Source organism: Rosa chinensis, chromosome 2, assembly GCF_002994745.2.
Source record: "Rosa chinensis cultivar Old Blush chromosome 2, RchiOBHm-V2, whole genome shotgun sequence".
Lineage (NCBI taxonomy): Eukaryota > Viridiplantae > Streptophyta > Magnoliopsida > Rosales > Rosaceae > Rosa > Rosa chinensis.
This window is the reverse complement of record NC_037089.1, coordinates 67846231-67865002: the sequence shown is the minus strand read 5'-3', so window position 1 is coordinate 67865002 and position 18772 is coordinate 67846231. Positions and strand designations below refer to the sequence as shown.

At 37.6% G+C, this 18772-nt stretch overlaps 2 protein-coding genes across 18 annotated transcripts; one reads left to right on the top strand and one right to left on the bottom strand.

Annotated features, from left to right (window-relative positions):
* Positions 1–9800: 9800 nt before the first annotated feature.
* On the top strand, positions 9801–16133 carry LOC112186641 (GPN-loop GTPase 3). 17 transcript variants are annotated; one of them, XM_024325133.2, is made up of 11 exons: positions 9801–9971; positions 11829–11907; positions 12687–12768; positions 12967–13075; positions 13176–13257; positions 13427–13512; positions 14312–14415; positions 14515–14645; positions 14757–14850; positions 15308–15363; positions 15856–16133. In XM_024325133.2, the coding sequence occupies exons 3-11, from the start codon at positions 12724–12726 to the stop codon at positions 15959–15961; spliced, it is 813 nt and encodes a 270-aa protein (XP_024180901.1). In that variant the 5' UTR covers positions 9801–9971; positions 11829–11907; positions 12687–12723; the 3' UTR covers positions 15962–16133. The 17 variants fall into 17 exon arrangements, with proteins under 17 accessions (XP_024180901.1, XP_024180904.1, XP_024180890.1 ...); XM_024325136.2 differs by having other exon boundaries at positions 12684–12768; XM_024325122.2 differs by having other exon boundaries at positions 12553–12768.
* A 119-nt stretch (positions 16134–16252) lies between these two features.
* Positions 16253–17671, bottom strand: LOC112184836 (UDP-glycosyltransferase 73B1). Its single transcript, XM_024323069.1, has one exon. The coding sequence runs from the start codon at positions 17669–17671 to the stop codon at positions 16253–16255; it is 1419 nt and encodes a 472-aa protein (XP_024178837.1).
* Positions 17672–18772: the final 1101 nt, after the last annotated feature.

Here is an 18772-nt window from a genome sequence, read left to right as displayed (position 1 = left end):
TTCTCAAATTTTGACCCGAACAAAAAGTCAACTTTTAGGACCAACTAAAAGTACCGAAACGATAGTAAAAGTGAAAATAGTTGTCGTTTACAGTCCAATTGACTAGTAAACGGGTAAATTAAGATACGGGACGTTACACATTTGCCACCCCGGGTACTCTCACCAGAAGACGGGGGCAACTGCAGATTGTTGAGCACCAGTTCCATCATCATCCGGAAGGCAACCCGCCTGATCATCATCTGGAAGGCAACCCGCCTGATCATCATCCAGAAGGCGACCTGCCTGCTCATCATCCGGAACAGCCCCAAGGAGATAAGCAACAAAACGAAGCTGGAGGTGATGATATGTGGGCGATGGTGCGTTACCAGCCGCCTCTAAACCAGCAGCAGCAACAAGGTGGAAACGGGATTGTGCCGTACCAGCATGGAGAGCATGAAGGTGGAAACGAGATTGTGCCGTACCAGCATGGAGAGCATGAAGGTGACAATTGGGGTTGGGTTAATGTGCAACAGCCTCCACAGCCATTGCTGCCACCTCCTCCAGAGGGTGTCCTAATTCTGTATCAACCCCCTGCCATTCCCCAACCTGGTTTTGGTGCTGGCAGGAGGGTTGTCTTAGCCATCCTGGCAGTGATTGCTGTAGGGGGTTACCTAGCTTATGCTAAGTTTTGGAACAATTGAGTAGTCATGTGCTGCACAGTGAATTTAGACTTCTTGAATCAAAATTTGATATGAGACATAGCTTTTCAGGATAACATCTTTTTCCTTTGTATTGAGCTTCTGCTAGCTATGCGAAATGTGAGTTGTGCTTTAGACTTCCTGATAATGTTTTCTTCACGTTTTGCTATGTACAGTTTTTCCTTTCAAAAGTTTTCACCCAGCAGCATTTAGCCATTTATAATTCATAAGCTAGTCATTATGTGTGTCTTACACTTTTTTTTGTGGTTATGCTCTTGCCTAAACAGCTAAACCTATCTGAGGCAAACCTGACAGGATCACCACTACACGATTGACTAATACTGACGACTGTTGACAACATCAACCCTAGCCACATTGATTTGCTTCATAGGTGAGTGTTGTGCAACGGGTTTAATAGTGATTTCAATCCTCGATTTCATAACTGTTAAAAACAAATCAAGCACAGATATTCTTTTCCATCCAGACTCCCAGCAGTAAACTCAGGATTCCCCTCAAACTCAGCAGTAAACTCGTGTGTGAATGGATCATTATTTTGTGGGTGTGTTTCGTTTTCGACCATGATCACTCACAACTTGAAGGCCTCGCCGCTTCACATTTGTTCTGTTCATCCCTCCTTTACTTCAAAGCTGTTTCCCCGATTATGGGCAGTAATTTTATTGGTGGTGAAGAATATCTATACTATATTTTAGATGGTTTGGGGGAGTCATCATTTCACCCCCTTTACATTCAATTTTGAATTTTTACCCCCTAAACTTTCCAATTTCAATCAGCCGTGTCCAATTTCTACTATTCCGTCCAAATTGGACTTTAAGTTTGACCCTTGAGGGCTAAAATGGTCATTTCAACATAAAAAAATAAAAAAATATTTTTTTTTCTTTAGTTTTTTAGTTTTTTTTTCTTCTGTTTCTTCGTTTTTATTTTTTTTTTTCGTTTTTTTTTTTTATTTATTTTGTCTTCAACCTATACACCACAAGTTATAATAGGTTTATAAAAACAAAAAAAAATACTCTAGGTGGTTGAAAGTTGCTCACTGGTCTACGATATTTGTGATATATCTCCGATAAAGTGAAGAATTTAGGATATATCCCCAATAAATTGAAGAAATATCTGTAAAAAATAATTTTACACTTTATCTGTAAATAAATATTCGTAAAAACTGATTTTACACTGATATTTCTTCACTTTATTGGGGATATACAAATATTTATTTACAGATAAAGTGTAAAATTATTTTTTACAAATATTTCTTCACCTTATTGGGGATATATCCTAAAATTCTTCACTTTATCAGAGATACGTCACAGATATCGTAGACTAGTGAGCGACTTTCAACCACCTAGAGTATTTTTTTTGTTTTTATAAACCTATTATAACTTGTGGTGTATAGGTTGAAGACAAAATTAAAATTAAAATTTATTTAAAAAAAAAAGAAACAAAAAAAAATAAAAACTTTAAAACATTAAAAAAAAAATTCTATTTTTTTATGTTGAAATGACCATTTTAGCTCTCAATGACCAAACTTAACGTCCAATTTGGACGGAATAGTAAAAATTGGACACGGCTGATTGAAATTGGAAAGTTTATGGGGTAAAAATTTAAAATTGAAAGTAGAAGAGGTGAAATGATGACACCCCCAAACCTCAGGGGGGTAAAACTGAAATTAATCCTTTTAGATATTTCAAACCAATTGGATTATGGAAATGTTTAAGTAACTGCTGCACTCTTTTGATACAAATGGAGATGGAAATTAGCAAATGGAAACCTACAGAACAGAAATATAGTGACCATATATAGAGGAAAACTAGATTGATCATAAGAAGAACTTACAACCCAGAAACTCACAAAACACCAGAATTGTAATCCTTTGTTTTGCAGCTTTAAAATTTGCAGTGCTTAGAGCTTTTATTCAATTGAGTTTACCTCCAAACATATCTTATGTGTAAACTAAGACTTTCAGTTACTGGATTTATAGGCATAAATATTGGAGATTAGGTAGGCTAAGGAGAGAGAGGAACCACATAAGAAGAGGATCCATATTCCAAGTCTATCATCTCAGGTGTTCATCTATTTAGTTATTAGAGTTTCATCAAGAAGCCAATGAAATTAGGAATTGGTGTTTCTATAGTACTTAGCAAGTCCCTATGTTAAATTAACATATATCAGTAACATGAAAGGTGGATCAACATAAGAGTCATTACTTGCTTGAGATTATGTTAAAATTTCACTATCTATATTGGAGGGTATTTTGATCTTATTCTCAAAAAAAAAAAAAAAAAAAAAAAAGACAAAGAGGAGGGTATTTTAATCCATATTTAAAGAAAAACAATTAAAATCGATAAGTTTCTTTTGACCACTGACTTCTGGAACGTGCCTCACGCTCCTTCCCCAAAATTCCCAACTGCTACATCGACTGGTCTAGCGATTTCCTTTGACTCCGGCATCTCCCTCGCTTTTCTGAAGGCACTGGTGGCGACGCCGGCTTTCATCTTCTCCGCCCTTCCACTGGGAAGCGGCGGAGCCTCTGAATCTCTGATGATGCAACGAAAAGCACTAAGAATGGTAATGATATTTCGACTGATCTTGAAGCTCTTCGTATGGAGGATCTGGACTCCACCGTCCAACCCCCGTTGCTCCCTCAGCCCGCTCTGAGCTATGCCAGCATGTTGAAAAATCCGATCGATCGCTACCGCACAACCATGACTGAGGATTTCGAATTCACTGATCTGATTGTACCTATACCCAAGGCAAGCATGGACATAATGTTTCTTTCTCTCAGAAGGTCCACAACAAATTGGATTTTGACTGGCGCTGTGCTGTTGTTGTCAAACTTAAGGGTAAGCCAAATTCCACCAACACTTTTGATTTCATGCTAAAAGGTCTGAGCCGTAAATGGCAAACCAAAGGTGGTTGGCATCTTATTGATTTGCCGAATGATTTTTTCGTTGTTAAATTTAACCTGGAAGATGATATGAATATTGTCCTGTGTGGTGGACCTTGGATTTTGGCTGGCCAAACTCTGATTGTGAGAAAATGGAATCCTGATTTTGACCCTATGAAAAGTAATTGGGAAAATGGCTCTATGGGTCAGGATTTGTGGTTTGCATGTCAAGTACTTTAAGGATTACACTGTTGCTAAGATTAGCAAAATCTTGGGGGATGTGGTTAAGGTTGATCTGGTCACAATTAGCCAGGCTAGAGGCAAATTTGCGCTGGTTTGTATTGAAGTTGACTTGAGTAAACCCTTACGTCCTTATGTTGAAGTTGAATCTGTGGCGTATAATGTTATCTATGAAGGAATTTCCTTGATATGCTTTGAGTATGGATGCTTTGGCCACGCTAAAGACAAATTTCCTACTGTGGTTGCTATGTCTCATGTTCCTCCACATGGTGATGGTCCTAAATGTGGTAACAATGATCAGACTTTGGGTCCTACTGAGAATTGCATCATGCAACATGAGATGGATACTCCTCAACCTTCTTCTTCTGTGATTAAAGATGATATGAGCCCTTGGATGCTTATGAATTACAGAAATAAAAGGAAAAATGATAATGGTGGAGCAAAGAAAAGTGCGAGTAAGGGCTCTAGGTTTTCTGTGCTGCAGGATGACGATGTTAACGTTTCAAATGAAAATGAGATTATAGTTGACAGTGATACCCAAGCTGCCACTCCTTCTATTGTGAAACTCTGGACAAGTTTCCAAGATAAGAAAAAAAAGCTCTCTAAACTTAGCTTTGCTAAACTTAGTACTGTGACAGATACAAAAACTCCTGACTCTAGTTCCCTGCGTGGAACTGAATTGCAGAATGCCAAGACAATGGTGGCCTCTAGTTCTGGAGCTGCTGTGTCCAGAATGCCAATGAAGGATGTCTCTAACAATATGGGCAGCCATAGTGGCGTGAAATCCACTTTTCAATATCAAAGGAAATCCAAGGGCCTCACCACTCCTACTAACAAACACCAATCTCATACTTTCAAAAAACTCTCTTTTGAAAATAATAAGGCTGTTGTGTTTGGTAATGGGATTTCAACCATATTTGGTCATTGCCCTCCTGAGGAGAGAACTGGGATTTGTGGTTTGCAAGCTAATTCTAACCAGGATAGTGATGTTGTTATTGATGCTTCTTCTGTAATTGATAGCGACTCTGACAAGTTTGCTGAAATGACTTTTGATGCTAATAGTTTGTTAACCAATGAGGTTTGCCTGCCTTCCAATACCTTAGAAGGTATGGTTGATGCCTAATCAGGCCGTTGGCCTCTCCTTCTATGCTTTCCCAATGTTTAAAGCTCTATTTTGGAATTCTAGGGGTGCTTGAAGTGAGAACTTCAAGACTGCAATCGCAGACCTTGTTAAATTACATTCTGTTAACATACTGGCTATTTGTGAGCCAAGGGTTCAATTCAAGAGAGTTAGTAATGCTCTCAGTTCTCTTGGATTCCCTGACTCTAGAATTGTTGAAGCTAGGGGATTCTCTGGTGGAATTTGGTTGTTATGGGATAGAAATAGAATCCAGGTTGATTTTGTGGATGAGAACTCTCAATCCATATAAGTGAAAGTCTCCATTCTTGGTAAGCAGACCTGGTTGCTTACTGCTGTTTATGCTAGTCCTACCCATGTTACTAGAGCCTTACTTTGGGGCTACTTGGAAAACCTTATGAATACTGTCAACTTACCTTGTATGCTCATGGGAGACTTTAATGAGTTTGTTTCTGCAGCTGATAAAAATTGTGGTACTCTTTTTGGAAGATTTGGTGGTCTTCGTGATTGGATTAATAGAAATGGCATGATTGATATGGGTTTCCAAGGTTCTTGTTTGACTTGGAGCAACTATAGAGTTAAAGAGAGACTTGACAGGGGTTTTTGTTACTCTGCTTGGAGAGCTTTATTTGCTGATGCTTTTATTAGGCACTTGCCAAAAACAAGATCCGATCATTGCCCCATTCTTCTACAGCTCTTCTCCAATAATGTTGTGAACAGAAATGCTACTGCCTTTAGATTCCAAGCCATGTGGCTCAACCACAACACTTATGAGGATTTTGTTTCCAATTCTTGGGCCTCAAATGAGGGTACTTTTTCTAACAAAGTCACTCAGCTATCTTCTGATCTGTCTAAATGGAATAAAGATGTCTTTGGGCACTTGTTCTATAGGAAAGAGCATATCCTTGCTAGAATTAGGGGTATTCAAAAAGCCAGGGACAGATTTGAAAATCCTTTTTTAATTAAACTTGAAGCTGAGCTCATTCATGAGTATGATGTTATTTGTGAGCAGGAAAATCTTTTCTAGAGGTAGAAATCAAGAGACAAGTGGCTCAAAGATGGAGATAGGAACACTAGATTTTTTTCATTTGACCACTTTGGTTAGAAGAAGAAGAAATAAGATTGAGGGTCTTTTTGACTCCCATGGCGTTTAGTCCACTGATTCCACTGTGATGAAAAAAATTGCTGTCGATTTTTTCACTAATCTCTTTTCTGTTGGTTGTGTTGAGGATACCAGGTTTACTATTCCTTGGCTCTTCCCTGAAATTGATCAGAATAGCCTTGGAACTCTCTGCAGCCCCATCACCCTAATTGAAGTCAAGCAATCCTTCTTCTCTATTGGAGGACTAAAAGCTCCTGGCCATGATGGATTTCCTGCTATCTTCTTTCAGGACCATTGGCAGTTTTGTGCCAATGATATCTTCTAAGTCGTTCAAGATGCCTTCCTTAATTGTACCATTCTTCCAGGCCTAAATCATACCATCATTGCTTTGATTCCGAAGATTGAGGGACCTCAAAATATGGTAAACTTTAGACCTATTAGTCTTTGTAATACTGTTTACAAAGTTATTTCTAAAATTATTGTTGCTCGGATTAGATCTTTGATGAAGAGTCTGATTAGCCCCAATCAGGTCAGTTATGTACCTGGTAGGCACATCTCAGATAATGTCATGATTGCTCAGGAGCTGCTTTTCAAATTTAAGAAATCGCATGGTCAGTTGGGTTTCTTTGCTTGGAAAGTTGACATCTCCAAAGCCTATGATAGACTGAGTTGGAGTTTTATTGAAATGGTCCTCTATGAAGCCTAATTCCCTCATAATCTGGTCAAATTAATTATGCACTGCATTAGATCTGTGAGCTTTCAAATTTGTTTCAATGGTGAGCTCACTGAGTCTTTCCATGGCCAAAGAGGTATCAGACAAGGTGATCCCTTGTCCCCCTACATTTTTGTCTTATGCATGGAAAAGCTATCTCATCTTATTCAGTGTACAGTTGAATTTGGGAGCTGGAGACCTGTCCGTGCTTCTCAATCTGGTCCCTTGGTTTCTCACCTTTTTTTTGCTGATGATCTAATGCTCTTTGCTGAAGCTTCCATTCAACAGGCTAATGCTTTGAAAAATTGTCTTGATGCTTTTTGCTCCTTATCTGGTCAAGCTGTGAGCTATGAAAAGTCTCTCATCTTTTGCTCTCCTAATACCTGCAGATCAATTGCTTCCAATATTAGTGGCATTTGTGGCTCTCCCCTTACTAGTGACCTTGGCAAGTATCTTGGAATGCCTTTGATCCATACTAGAGTTAATAAGCATACTTTTGTTGGAATTTTTGATAAGGCCAGGCTCTCTAGTTGGAAAAGCAAGGTTTTGAGTATGGCTGGCAGACTCACTCTTATCCAGTCAGTTTCTTCTGCCATCCCAATTTATGCTATGCAGACTGCTAGACTACCTGTCAGCCTTTGTGATAAATTGGATAAGCTCAATAGAGACTTCATATGGGGTGATACTAATGATAAAAAGAAAGTTCACTTGGTCAACTGGGATACTATCTGTCAACCTAAACAGCTTGGAGGCCTTGGTATCAAGAAAACCTCTGAAATGAATAAAGCTATGCTTGCAAAAGCCAGTTGGAGAATTTGGCAGGCTGATGCTGGTTTTTGGGCTGCCATCTTTAAAGAAAAATATCTGCTGAATGGTTGTTTAACTGATAATAATTACAAGCCTCCTCTAGATTGCTCTAGTACTTGGAGAAGTATTTCTCATGGGGCTGAGCTGCTTAGAAAAGGCCTCAAATGGCGCGTAGGTGATGGCAAAACCATAAAATTCTGGTATGATTCCTGGCTTCTCCCTAGTGCTCTGATTTCTCATGCTCTCCCTTGTGCTGCTATTAACAGCAATCTTGTGTTGCTATTAACAACAATCTTGTGTTGCTATTAACAACAATCTTGTGTTGCTATTAACAGCAATGCCACGGTTTCTGATTTCTGGGATGATTTTGGTTGGAATATTGAGATGCTCTCTTCTGTTATCCCCACTCACCTGGTTGACTTGGCTATAAATACTCCTACTGGTTTTGAGGGATGTGGTGATGATATTAAAATCTGGGCAGCTACCTCTAATGGTTGTTTTACTGTCAAGTCTGCATACAATTCTATTTTTGACTTTTCAAACCTTGTTAACCCTCATTGGAAAATCATTTGGAACTTTGATATCCCTCCTAAACAAAAGACTTTTCTTTGGGTGCTTCTTCACAAAAAATTGTTGACCAATGTTCAAAGAGTCAGGCGTGGCTTCACCAACAGTAGTGCATGTTCTATTTGCAACTCTGCTGATGAGACGCTCCTCCACTTATTCAGAGACTGCTCCAGATCTAGACATATTTGGTCTGCTATTCCTAAACCCGGATCCATCATTAACTCTTTTTCCCTCGACTGGCATGGTTGGATCACTACTCAATTGCATTGTAAGTCTCTGACTCATAAAGGCATCAAATGGTGTAATCTTTTTGTTGGAGTATGTTGGTTTATCTGGAAATGGAGGAACAAGCAGATTTTTGATCCAACCTTTACTCTCCCTATTAATCCTGGGAAAGTTATACTTGACTCTGCTGATGAGTGGAGAATTGCTGCTTTCATGACTAAAGTGTCCAATACTTGTGATTTTAGTTTGTTCTTTTGGACAAGGCCTCCTGAAGGTTATTATAAGCTCAATGTTGATGGCACAAGAATTGCTTCTTCTGGCTCAATTGGTGTTGGTGGTGTTATTAGAGACCATCTTGGCAATTGGATTGCTGGCTTCCAAATTAACCTTGGTATTGGTGCTATCCTAGATGCTGAAGCTTGGGGGTTGTACTATGGTCTCAAAACTGCTAGAAATCTGCTTATCTCCAATCTAGAAATTGAGTCTAATTCTGCCATCCTTATTAATCTCTTACAAAGATCTGATCTATCTCTGCACCCTCTTGTATCTCTTGTGGAGGGTTGTCATCATTTCATATCTACCTTGGACAATTCTAGAATTAGCCATATTTTTAGGGAGTTCAACATGCAGAGACGGAGCCACGTTAGGGCACGGTGGGTCCCGTGCCCCAGTAAGATTAAATATAAAATCTTTCTAGTTTGATATTACCATTAATAGTTGGTTTATTGTAGTGGTAGAAGTCTTTTTGCATGTGGATGTGGTCCTAGGTTCGAGTATCACTAGCAACAATGCACTTTTTTTTTTCAAACATTAATATTATTCTTTCTTCTCAACAAAAAAACATTAAAACTATTCTCTCTTATGATTTTAAATTCATAGATAAATTATACTTCCATTATGAAAAATTGTCTCAAATCTAAAAACTATAAGTTTGATTAATAAAATATGTAATTTAAAAAATATATATTGATATTTTTGTAATATTATTTTAATTTTTTATTTTTATTAAAATTTTGATATATTTTAATTTTTTTTTAAAAAAATTTAACTTTAAAGTGCCCCACTGATCTTAAAGTTCTGGCTCCGCCATTGGCAACATGACAGCTGATGCTCCAGCCAAAAGGAGTACTGAGCATGCTCCTGGTCTCATTATCTTTGAGGATCCTCTTACTCATGCTGTGAATGCTTTCTTGGATGACTTAGCTGGTGTTTCTAGACCTAGAAGAACTGTGACTACTGTTGTTCTCTAGTTGGTTTTTTTTTTTCCGTTTTTCTTTGGGGCCTCTGTGGGCTCCTTTTGTAACAAAAAAAAAAAACAATTAAAAAAGAATATGCTATTAGAAGTTTCACGGGAATATGAATAAACGACATCGTTTGTAGTATTTTTCTTATTAAATAGCAGGTCGGCATTGGGCAAATACTAAAGCCCCCTTTGCATATCTGTGTTTTTGCCCCGATAGAAGGGTTGTGGTCAGACCAAAAACAAAACAAAACGAAGAAAAAGAAAAGTGATTGTCTTGTCGTGTCGTGTTTGAGCAGAAAGCGAGAGGATGGTATCTGGTTTTGTTTGGATAAGGTCGAATTTGTAGCTTGAGTGGGTGCAGGTTCGTAAGCTTTCTCTTTTCTGCTGCTGTTGCTTTCGTTAGTTTTTGTGTGGTTTGATTGGGTCTTTTGTTGTCGGCGGTTTTGAATTTTTATGAGCTTCAGCTTCGCTGTTCTGTGTGATCAAATTTTTCCATCGACGTCAACCATCGTGAAAGCTTGGTGGGATTTCGATTTGGTACCAACACACTCTAAGCTGATTTTCTTGAATTGGTTTTTTCTTCTTCTTCTTCTTCTTCCAGTTTTCTAGCTATTATAATCGGTGTTGTTTCTTATCCAGTGCTTTGCATTTTGAGTGGTTCGAGTTTATGAGTTATGATGAGAAGATTGGGTTGAAAACAAATAGAATAGGTGTGGTATTTGATTGTATGTATTTTTGTTTAATTGGTTAGCTGAAAATTGTGTTTGTTGTGATTGGGCTCTAGCGTCAGACTTCAAATAGTATAGCTGTGGTTGATGATTTTTGTTCATTTGAGTCATTATGTTTGATTGTTTGGTATCCGAGTTGTCAAAGTTTATGCATTTGATTGATCGTGGGTAGTTTGGCAAACTGCTTCTTTGTACCATTTGGTTCACACAACAGCTCTCTCTCTCTCTCTCTAGCTTCTGGGCACAGTTTTTACTGCTTATGCTTTCTGTTTTCAAAAAAGGCTCAGTTTTTAACACCGCCCCATTGTTTCAAAAGCCATTTTGCACCACTCTATTGCAAATGGGTGAGTTCCTTTCATCAACATTGTATTACCGCGAGGGTCTTTTATAGAGATATTTTAGTGTTTAGATGGTAATTAGTTCATAGAAGAGAGAGCCAGCTTAGATATCACTCATCATATTCTGCATTTATATAGTTTTCAAGGTGAGAGCTCTATGTTTCCCATTTTTTATAACTGTTTGTTCTGTTTTTCATGCCTTCTAACTCACATTTTGTGCTTGCTATGTGCTAATGATGATTTTGTGCTTGGATTTCGAAATTTATTTTTAACTTTTTATTGAGAAGTGATCAGCTTAAATATGTAGTTAAGGTGATGTCAAGAGAATCATTAATCCTTCAGTTTGTGATTTAAGCAAACTCTATAACCTGTGAAAAAATTGAGGGATTAACCACTTTGATGATTACCAGCTACCAAAAGAAGCATTAGTGTTTTTTGTCAACCAAATCTTAATTGGAATGAAACAAATTAGCAACTGAATTAGTTTTATGTTCATGATTGAAATGGTCATTTTTATATGTTCTGACTTTGTTTGCTCGAGTTTAGTTACATTTGATTTCTGTAGTGTTTTATATGGCCCCTTCACTTTGCTCATTATAGATGTGGATACCAGTTTAGACTTGGAATAACTGACAGCTAGCATATTTTGAATACCTCAGCTAGCATTTAGAAGTGCGTAAGGATTTCTTTCTTTAATACCATCTGTATTCTGTATGGTTTTGGCTTTTGATTAAAAATCTCTTCAACTTTGAACCTTTATTGCTGTGGATCGTTTGTCGTACTGTTTGTTTAGATTTTGGTGAAAGATGTCATGAGATTGAATCAAGTTACTATGATTAATGAATCAATACACACTTTGATTTTTATTTTATTTTATTTTATTTTATGTGCTTCCCTTTTGATCAAATTCCTACTTCCGAATCTGTGTAATCATCTATTGACCATAAAGATCCAATCTTGCCTTGCGTGTTTTGATGGCTTCATAGGTTTTGTTCGTCCTAATTAGTATGAGTAATTATCTGGAGTAGATTTATTTATTCAGCTGTCCTAAATAGGAGACTTCGATTTTTCATAACTGCTTGAGAAAAGTTGTCCTGATATTTCTTTTTTTTGAGTCTATCGTTCCTGTGATTATAAATTACTCTTTGTCAGGGGTCAAGATTGCATTATACTTGGACATGGTCTATGTAGTAGATTAAGGAAGTTGAATTCAAGAGAGAGTTGCCTCCAGGTGAGATAATGATAATGCCGCTGAATGTAACTGTTGGACAGTTAAAATAGGAAGCTGAGTGTGTCCTAAAGGATGCATATTAACAGTTTGTGGTGATGAAAATCAAACGCCTGAAGGAATCAGATTATATGAAAGTATTTTCTGAACAGTTCAGTTGGGGACAGTTTGTCTCTCTTCACACAAATACTATTCCGATTAATGTAATATACGGTATTTTATCAGTTTGATCAAGAATATAGTCATTTTCAATTATATCTTTCATTATTGTAAACTATTACCAATAACAAATCCCGCGGCAAAGCGCGGGTGCCATTGCTAGTAAGAAACCCTAAAACCCCAAAGAGCTCCGATTTCTGGATTCTGAAAGCCACAGAAGAACAAAACTGTAAGTCGTAAAGCTCCGAACTTTTCAATTCCTTGCAAGAAAACACTTCCAAATTAACCATCTTTATACCCACAAGATTGTCTTCCTTCAATTCCTTTGATTGAGTGCAAGTGTTGACCCACTATAGAAAATGAAGCTAATTTAGTCAAAAACCCCAGGACCCTTTAGTGTCAGTGAAGCAGGTGAAGGCTCTTTCTGGGTTTTCAGTAGGTTTGTGTTCATTAGTCCACTAACAAATTGTCATCTTTATATTTACATAGGGTTTTATGGGATTGAAGGATAGCCTCAAGTGGTTGTTGGCCTTTGGTGTTTGGTGTGCTGCTTATATAGCTGTTGGAGCCCTTTCATCTTTCCCAATATTTAACTTTCTCCATCGCTTTATCTGAATCAGCAGCCTAGCAAGCAAAGAAAGCAAACCCAGATATCCCAAAATGGGTTATGCACAGCTAGTTATTGGCCCTGCAGGCAGTGGCAAGGTAATTTCACTACCCCATTTTTTACTCTTAAGATAAAGCACATTCACATTCATATCCACACTTACATGCGTGTATCATAATCAGTAACATGAGGATCAGTAGGATTAGTGTTTTCGATCTCATTATGTGCCAATTACTAGTTTGAATGAGTTTATGTGTTTCTTGGTTTGATCAAGTTAACTTGTTTCTTGGAACCAGTCCACTTATTGCTCCAGTTTGCACCGACACTGTTTAGATAATGGAAGGACTCTGCATATTGTTAACTTGGATCCTGCTGCAGAGCATTTTGACTACCCTGTGGCTTTGGGTAAGTAGTTGATTTTGCTTGTTAGCTCTCACTCTTATCTACTATCATTGAAGGAATAAGGGCACTTAAGATTATTTTCGTTTTCATTTCCCTCTTGCAGATATCAGGGAGCTTATTAACTTGGATGATGTTATGGAGGAACTTGGACTGGGTCCCAATGGTGGACTTATGTACTGCATGGAGTATCCTTTTATTTACATTTTTTTTAATGGTTTTATACTAATTGCCATTTATAAAGGGCTTGCAGACATGAAAAAATCAATTGATAAATATGTCACTTGTCCTGGTGTTCTCTTCTCTTTAAAAAAACTTCTAAATTCTAAGGTGACTGGCCTTAATCTCGATAACTAGACACCTTGAAGATAATCTGGATGATTGGCTTGCAGAGGGATTGGAGGATTACCTGGATGATGACTACATAGTTTTTGACTGCCCAGGTATGCACACCAGCATACAAGTTCCGTTTTTTGTATCCATTATCATGCATCAGTTGTTGAAAGGTTAGGTATGCAATGCTAGTTGTTACATTGCAACAAAAATACCAAACTACTGGCTATTGGTAGTTCATATGCTTTTCGTAATACCCGGCAGGGGTAGTAACATTATATGCAGTTCCTATGTAGCTCAACAGTTTTATTTCCTTTCGATCTTTAGTTTCTTTCTCTCGATTTAGATATCTAATGTTTATACTCTAGATTAGGGTGATATTACAGTACTTGTAGCAACTACAGAATGCTCTTAACTTTTAAATAAAATAAAACTAGTCCTGCGACATGTGATTGCAATAGATTCTAGTTGCAGTGTTGCAGATACAAGCATTTTCAGTTGTGGTTGCCAGAAACCTTTGATTGCTGAAACACTGAATTTACACTTTTATGTTTTCTTTTATTTTACACTGCTGAATGTGTCTATTGAGTTTGTGCTCACAAACTTCCACTTTTTTTGCAATGTGTAAATGTATACCCCTTAACTTTTGATTAATAAAGATCATATTGAAGGGTTTCGACATTTATCCAAAACCCCCTTATTCAACTCAAAAATATAGATGAAAAGGTGATAATGTGATTTCTTATACCATGTTGTGGATGAAGTGGAGTCATGTGAAGGCTCCTGCTTCTCTTTTAGAAGGCAATTGTGTGATGCATAGAATAACAAAGTAATGTGCATGTGTTTGTTTTGTTTGAAGAAAGAAATTCTGTGATACGTAGTAATTACAAACTTTCTTTTTTGTTATAGGCCAAATAGAACTTTTTTCTCATGTGCCTATGCTTCGGAACTTTGTGGACCATTTAAAGAGCAAGAGTTTCAACGTTTGTGCCGTATACTTGCTTGATTCACAGGTCTGTATAGTTCTTAGTATCTTGGGTACTATTTTCTTTTCCTGCATACTGGCTCTCTCTCTCTCTCTCAATATTTTCCACACTTACATGCTGTAACAGTTCATGACCGATGTGACCAAGTTTATAAGTGGGTGCATGGCATCTCTTTCTGCAATGGTTCAACTTGAATTACCGCATGTTAACATTCTCTCCAAAATGGACCTTGTGACGAACAAAAAGGATATTGAAGAGTAAAGCTACTTCATTCCCTACTGATCTAATACTTCTATCATCTTGCAACTGTATTCATCTGTTTACCTTACTTCAATAGCTCAACCTTTCTGTTTCTTTTGTCTTTTCAGTTTCTTGAATCCAGAGCCCCAATTTTTGTTGTCAGAGTTGAACAAACGCATGGCTCCTCAATTTGCAAAGCTTAACAAGTCTTTGATGGAACTGGTGTGAAATCCTTTTTTATCTTGGAGAATAGTTCTGTTTAACTTGTTTCTTATTCAAATGCACAGTATCTATATTAGACAGTTCTTTTATTTGATCATGAAACCATAGACTGAAATTTTATTAAAAAGAAAAGAAAAAAGTTAATGGGGGGTTTTGTATTCTTATCGTTTTCCTATGGGTGTACCCGACTGGTTTACTTAGGGAGAAAGTATTATTTTACTACTAATAACTTAAGTTTTAGAATTGGAATAGCTTTCCACAAAGCTTTCTTCCACTCTGATAAGATTTTCCTTTATGGTTTGATGCTTCAGCAAAAAAAAAAAAAAAAAGGTGTTTGGTTGTATTATATTTATCTATTATTTTCTCAGTGGAAGCACCTTATGAATTTTATATTACTTTTCTGCAAGTTGTGCTAGATTGATGTTAGTTTACCGTGTTATAATTTTTGGGTTGTTAGGTTGATGATTATAGCATGGTGAGTTTTGTGCCACTTGACTTGAGGAAGGAGAGCAGGTAACCTCTCTCTCTCTCTCTCTCTCTCACTATTTGTCTGCATTTCTTCTCATCCATGTGTGTCTCTTCTTATCTTGTGATTATCCTTTTGTTTATTTTTCTATATAAGCTATGGGGATATCATTATGCAATGTTTCCTCCAAATTTCCAGATATAAATGTTTTCTGGTTTCTGTAATTTCTAGAGACAAAGTCCGAAAAAAGGGCTGGTGGGGGGCAAGTCATTCATATCTTATCTTGCTTTATTTTCATTGGAGAAAAATTATCAAGTGAATCTAGTATTGGCAGCAGAACACTCAAAGTTTTTGGTTTTCTAATTAGTTTCAAGGATATAAGCGTTCTGTTATGTTTTACATTTTTTAATGGTGGATGGAGTTTTGATTTAGGGATATTTTTCATGCTGTTTCCATGTGAGACTTTAGTAGTCTTATTATTATTATTTTTTGTTTGGGGTCTTATATGGAGAGCAAAATTGTATTTTTTTTTTTTGCAGCATAAGATATGTATTGGCTCAAATTGATACCTCGATTCAGTTCGGAGAAGATGCTGATGTGAAGGTTAAGGATTTTGATCCAGAAGATCCACAAAACGACAGTTGATTATACATTTTAACCTTTAATGTTGCATCCCCTTATGTAGCTCGAAATTTGTGAGAAGTGAAGGTGGTGAATTCGTGGTGTCATTGTCAATATTTAGGGCCAAATTATGAAACTCTTCCTTGAATCATGACAGTTATAGTAATTCTATGGAGCACTTGCACTTTTTTCATATAAGTGTACCGCATGGACTTATTATGTGGTTTGGTTTGAGGAGTACAATGAATGATGAATGCATTTTAGCATGAATCTTTTGGTTAACCATATCAATGGTCAACGTAATGTCAAGATGCTTTAATCCCTCTTGATGTGAATGAGTCGATTGATCAATTCATCCAATTTTCCATCAGACGAACCACCTTTCTTGACAGCATTCCAAGCCATTGTCCCCAATTCTCTTGCCCTTTCCCTAGTACTCCTCCCTTTCTTACCTTCCATCAACTCCTTCACTCCTTCACATATCACTTGCCTATCAATAGTCTTGACCTGCTCTTCTGAAACCATCAATCCTGCTTTGAGCCCCATTGCAACGAACTTGGCATTCAATGGTTGCTCCGCTCCGAGTGGCCAAGCTAATAGTGGCACCCCCATTGACAAGCTCTCCAACACCGAGTTCCACCCACAATGACTCACAAACCCGCCCACCTTAGGGTGCGCTAGGATACTCCGCTGGTCTACCCAATCACGTACAACCAACCCTCTCCCTTCCACCCTTCTCACCCATCCTTCATCTGGAACCCACATCCCTAATGATCCAACGACCCAAATGAAGCGTTGCCTCGCCATCTCTAGTCCATAAGCAATCTCGTCCATCTGTTCGTTGGACAATCGCGCTTGTGTACCGAATGACACGTAGATCACCACACTGGATCCCTCTTGCTTATCCAGCCACTCGATGTACGGACCGCAGGATTGACTCTTACCATCGGACGCTCTAGATTGCTCTTGAATATAATCGTAGAGCAAAACTGGCCCCACACACCATGCCCTGGCCTCTTTGTAGTACAAACCTTCCAATGCGGTCACGTACTCACCTTCAAGCTCTTGAAAGCTATTCACAATCACACCCCAGCTGTTCTTGTCTGCTTCCTCAACCTCTAATATGACCCTGGTAAAGGGGTCATCAGGGTCACAAACGGGCAGGTCTGACCCGTTCAATGTGAATGGAAGTGTCAAACTCGGTAACTCTATAACGTCAAACTCAGACGACGTTTTGCATATGTCGGAATTATGCTTGAGAATCAACATGGGTAACACCCCCATTCCATGAGACACAACCCTAGGAATGCCAAAAGTGCGACACGTGTCGAGAGTCCAATAGAGGAAGAAGTCGGAGATTACACAAATTGGGCGGGAACCAGTTTCGACCATCTCCTTAAGAAGAGCTTCAAAATGCTGCTTCATGTTTTTGGTGGCTGTGATGAAGGAAGCTAATATGTCTAGCGAAACCGAAGGAAGATTAGCAGTGTTTTCACAGCCTTGGGGCAAGTCTGGAACAATTGGAAATGGGATGACTGAGACTGAGACTGAGATTGATGAGATGTGGTCTGAGACTTTGGAGTGGATGAACGGTGCGTTTAATGGGGTCGTGATGATGGTTACTTTGAGGCCACGGAATGATAATGCCTTGGATATGTCTAGCAATGGAAGAGTGTGACCTTGAGCCGTGAATGGGAAGATTACTACATGGGGAGGTGAGGATGAAGCAGCCATGGCTAGGAAGAAGAATTGGAGCCTTGGTAATTTGTGTTTGAAAGAATAATGAGTGGAAAAATGTTAGTGAGTTGGTTTTACTTATAGAGTATGATTATTGAATTCGAAATATCAAATTTTGAAAAATTTCCTAGTTATTCATAAAATGTTGGGTGAAAGATCCATATTCTACACATATATGATAAAGAGTTAAATGGACTTCCTAAACATAGAGATGTTTCCACTTTGGTTGGTTAGGGTGGATTCCTTAACAAATGTGATGAATTGAGACCAAAAAAATTGAATCTAGTTAAGTAGAAAACATGACAAAAAAATTCTTTACTATGTATGCCTAATGCACTACATGAGAAGAAAACGGATAGAAATTGATGCCTAATGCACTGCATGATAAGAAAACGCATAGAAATTTCGGGCATCATAAAACGTTCTATTTTACTTCTTAAAGTATCTCCAACATGTTTCCTATAAAATTCTTATTATATGGACTAAAAATTTAAAATTTCTACCATTTTTCTTTCTTAATTCCAACAACCTCCCTATCAAATTCACTATAATTTATAAATATAGTAATATAAATATTATTAAATTTTCAAAAATGTAATTAAATAATTAATGCTTGGAAATTTGAAATAAATTTACTTTGAAAGAGAAAAGAGAAAATAGTGAAAATTTCCCAAAAGTTAGGGTGTGTCCTGTAACGTTTTATGAAACTATTTTTGTAATACTGGATTGTAGAGAATTTTGCTTTATCTCTCTTCATGTTCTCTAAAATGGATATAGGTACGGAAGTTGTCGTAGCAAAAAGATGTTTTTTTTTTCTTTCCTAAAATAGATACAAAAAAAAACAAGATATAGGGAACTTATTGGAGACGTTCTTACATTAAAATAGGGGAAATGATCATTTACCCGATTTTAGGCTAAAAATTGCCCACTTGCTCCACCAACTGTTTTTTAACCCCATTTACCCAAAACACTCTAAGGGATTATTTCCCCTTTACCCAATTAATTCTTTTTTCTTTTTTTTTGAGACTTTTTTGCCCTCTCCTTATTTCTCACTTAGAGAGAGAAGTCACCTTCCACCTTGCTGTGCTCCGGTGACCA

What these genes read in the sequence shown, in the direction of transcription:
- LOC112186641 (XM_024325119.2), top strand. Translation starts at nt 10,064, where the DNA reads ATGAGCTTCAGCTTCGCTGTTCTGTGTGATCAAATTTTTCCATCGACG. An exon ending in TGACTACCCTGTGGCTTTGG is followed by an intron (nt 13,076 to 13,175) that starts GTAAGTAGTTGA and finishes TCCCTCTTGCAG; the next exon opens with ATATCAGGGAGCTTATTAAC. An exon ending in GGACTTATGTACTGCATGGA is followed by an intron (nt 13,258 to 13,426) that starts GTATCCTTTTAT and finishes CTCGATAACTAG; the next exon opens with ACACCTTGAAGATAATCTGG.
- LOC112184836 (XM_024323069.1), bottom strand. Translation starts at nt 17,671, where the DNA reads ATGGCTGCTTCATCCTCACCTCCCCATGTAGTAATCTTCCCATTCACG.